This window comes from Plectrocnemia conspersa, unplaced genomic scaffold (genome assembly GCF_051122295.1).
Source record: "Plectrocnemia conspersa isolate PC_06_02 unplaced genomic scaffold, ASM5112229v1 ptg000007l, whole genome shotgun sequence".
Taxonomy (NCBI): Eukaryota; Metazoa; Arthropoda; class Insecta; order Trichoptera; family Polycentropodidae; genus Plectrocnemia; species Plectrocnemia conspersa.
Window position 1 is genome coordinate 4,633,700 of NW_028277171.1, and position 3,551 is coordinate 4,637,250.

At 37.9% G+C, this 3,551-nt stretch overlaps 1 protein-coding gene across 1 annotated transcript; it reads right to left on the bottom strand.

The window, feature by feature from the left end:
- Window positions 1-223: 223 nt before the first annotated feature.
- Window positions 224-1,774, bottom strand: fd102C (forkhead domain 102C). Its single transcript, XM_088188779.1, has one exon. It carries the CDS (start codon window positions 1,714-1,716, stop codon window positions 553-555), a length of 1,164 nt encoding a protein of 387 aa, XP_088044905.1. The 5' UTR covers window positions 1,717-1,774; the 3' UTR covers window positions 224-552.
- Window positions 1,775-3,551: the final 1,777 nt, after the last annotated feature.

A 3,551-nucleotide genomic window follows, 5' to 3' on the forward strand; every position in this document is an offset into this window, starting at 1 on the left:
CTCTGTTGAAATCTACAATACAAAACGCCTGTCCATCTATCTGTTCTTCTATTGTCAGTAACATCAGTAGCATATATAATAGAACGAACGTGTTAAACTTTATGCTCTTAAGCCGATTTGTGGATTATCTCTCGGTGGTCCAAACTGTCCATTATGTTATTGTGGTAGATATAGGTACACATTTTTTATAGTATTAATATCTCAATGAAAAATAAAATCAGTGTTTCAACTATGTTAAATAATTTATTACTAATATCTTGTTACAATTTACAATTTTATTTAATTTCATAATATATAATATATACACATTTAATTTATGGCAGTCTACATGGGGAGTATATAACAGCATTCAAAATTTCAATTAGTTCAACAAACAACAACATATTAAGCGTATCGAGTTAAATGTTAAATCTACACAGCAAATAAAAATCTACCCATGCGATACGCGACTCTCAAACTTTTTTGGTTATCTTCGTGGTCCTCTCGAAATCTTAAATATAATTTTTGGATATGCTCGAACAAAGAATCTCACTACTGCTATGATATATTAATCTATAAATCGGAGTTGTTTGTCAGATCGCTCGCGGATAAATTGGGACTCGACAGGGGCGGGCCGCGCCTCACGGGTTGAGAAGCTGCCAATTGTTCGTAATACCTTCCGACTAAAGCTTGATCTAATGCTAAACCAGGAAACATACCCCAGCCGCCGAGTAGAGGATATTGGATACCCTGCGGAGAGTTCGCCGACGGCTCTGTCAAAAACCTCCCTCCTGGATTATCCTTCTCGGCACTTCCGACGGACGCTTTTTCTTCTTGATCACTCGCCACTACGTCTATGTCTTCTTCTGCGTTGTCTTCGTCTCCGCTGCTGTTTAAATATTGCTTGGTGTAAGATAAGGGTTTTTTATACGGTTTTTCTTCATGACGCACTGCTTCGTCCGGCGCTAATAGAGACGCAACGTCAAACTGCCGCTTTCTTGTGATTCCAGGCAATGGAGCAAAAACTGATGTCGGAGTAGGCGGCCAGAAAGGCGATAAAGTAGGCAAACCCGGCGGTGGTGATACGGAGAGCGGCGGAGGACTCGGAGAATCGTTTCCTTCGTCGTCGACGGCCAAACCCATATGTTTACGAACTTTACGCTGAGCTTTTCTTCTTCTAAAATCGCCTTTTCTAAAATCGTCTACATTAGCTGGATGTATTGCCCAGTAGTGTCCCTTTCCATTGGCGCTCCTCCCAGATTTGATGAAGCAGTCGTTCAATGATAGATTGTGTCTGATTGAATTCCTCCATCCCGGCCCTCTCGCTCTGAAGTATGGATAGTTGTCTAAGATGTGTTGATAGATGTCGGATAAAACTAGTTTAGTTTCGGGAGAGCTCAAGATCGCCATCGCTATTAATCCGATGTAGCTGTGTTGAGGTTTTGGTTCTTCTGGTTGTAAAACACGGTGGTGAAATAGAGACATGGATAAGGCTAAGCGAGGTCCGTACGGCCCCGGATATGCTGGACACAACGGTACTGGTCCTGGATAATGATGCAGTTGAGAGAAGCGCAGTCTTTCAGCCATGGCGTAGTTGTAGAGTTGTAAGCGATACTGGTCTAAGGGTAGCAGAGCTGGCGGTAGCACAGGTCCTGGCGGAACCGATCCTTGAGGTTTCAGAGGATAAGGCAAAACGGCGGTGCCTTGTCCCGTGGGTGTTTCCGAGTTGTTGCACATTTTGAAAGTTCGATTCACTGAAACTTCGCGGACATGTTCGCGCGTCGTGAGTCTGGTGTCGAGTGAGCCATAAATCATTTTCGGAAGAGTCGTGAGCTTCCCCCACCGCCGGGCATTGTGCGCATCAAGTGTAGGGTTTCCATTGGGGCATTCGGCTAGGGGGGGATTGCGGTACTTGCTCGGGCGGTCGGAGTAGGTAGACGGCGAGCACTTATTTGTGGAGAAATATTTGAAAAGCTTTGGTGGGCCGAACGGGAAGCGGCGGCAGCCAATGGCGCGCGCGCGTCGTGTTGGTACACATGTTTTTGTTTAGTGAGCATGCTCGAGGGCGGGGGATGAGAAGGGGCCGCGGGATGGGAGATGGAAAGTCTACGGCGGCGGATGGTGCCAAGTAAAAACGCGCAGTGGCGTAGCATGCTACTCTTACTTCTGTGATTAGCAAACGCTATCTATAATTTTATTATTTCTATTAACAAAATATGGTTAGGTGATAATAACGAACACAAAAATCGGGCGTACGAAAACCCGACGTAAAAATTGCGAATTAAATTAATATTTAAACATATTTATATTGTATATTATTTTACCAATTATTAGTTAAAAACAGAGCCATAGCAATGATTTTTGCGTCCTTGATAAATATCAAACATAGCTAAATGGCAAAAAATAATAACATAATTATTTAATATTAAAAATTAATTATTATAATAAAATTTGGTAATGGAAACTGGTCACAGGAAGATTAATCACAGCTTTTTAATGAAAGTTATTCAATTTAAATTAAAACAGGACGCAAAGTGAAGATAAATCAATTGATTGAAATGAGATATTAATAAATATTCATACAGTATTTATTAAATAATTTTATATGGTTTTACAAAAAATCTCAGAGTTAAAAAATAATGTCGAAAGCTTATGGATAATTTTAATCACGAAAACGTTATGAAAGTTGCTGATTTGTTAAACATTATATATTAATATACGGTGATAGGTATAAACATAATTATATGTATAATAGCTGATCGTTAAAAATAAATACAGGCAAGTATATAAGAAATCTACTTTCTACACGCAGGTCTTTCGAGAGAAGGAGAAAAGGAGGGAGGAAAAATTCCCGGGGCCCTTTCTCAAAATATATTTATAAAAAAAGTAAAAACCGACCTCAAATAATGAATCTGAACTGAACTACAGTTGTTTAAGATGTACTTATATACTCAGTATTTTAGATATAAGTTCCTTTAGCTCTTTTTTATACATATTATACAATAAATAAAAGGAGCGGAACATTGCCTTCAAAAGCACCCACTTTCTAGGTAGTACTTTCACAATATACATTATTACTGTAAGGGACAGATTGCAGTTTTTTGACGCGGCTCTGTTTGTGTTAAAATTGGTTTACAATTTATTGTTAACTTTATCTAAAAATTCAGATCGAATACCTAAAGAAGATGCAAAGAAATAACAAAAAATCAACAATAATATCGAATTGTATTACCGATAATTAGATAGATTGTATTATCGATAATTTGGCAACTGGATTTAACGCAGCAAAATAAATAATAATACATTTAGTTTCATGAACTTATTTCTAAAAGAAAATATAAAAAAACAGTCTTGAATCTATCTCAAAAATATTTTTTATTATATGTCATTTTGGTAAAACCGTATCGGAATACATTTTTACCAGTATATATATATTTCTACTAGCGAAAATATAATTTAACTGATATGCTGCTCTAAAATATCTGCGAAACTCAATTTGACAGTTGCGAAACATCAATTTGTTATTCAAATCCAAACCTAACCCATTAAAAGTTCTAAAACTTCTTATAGCT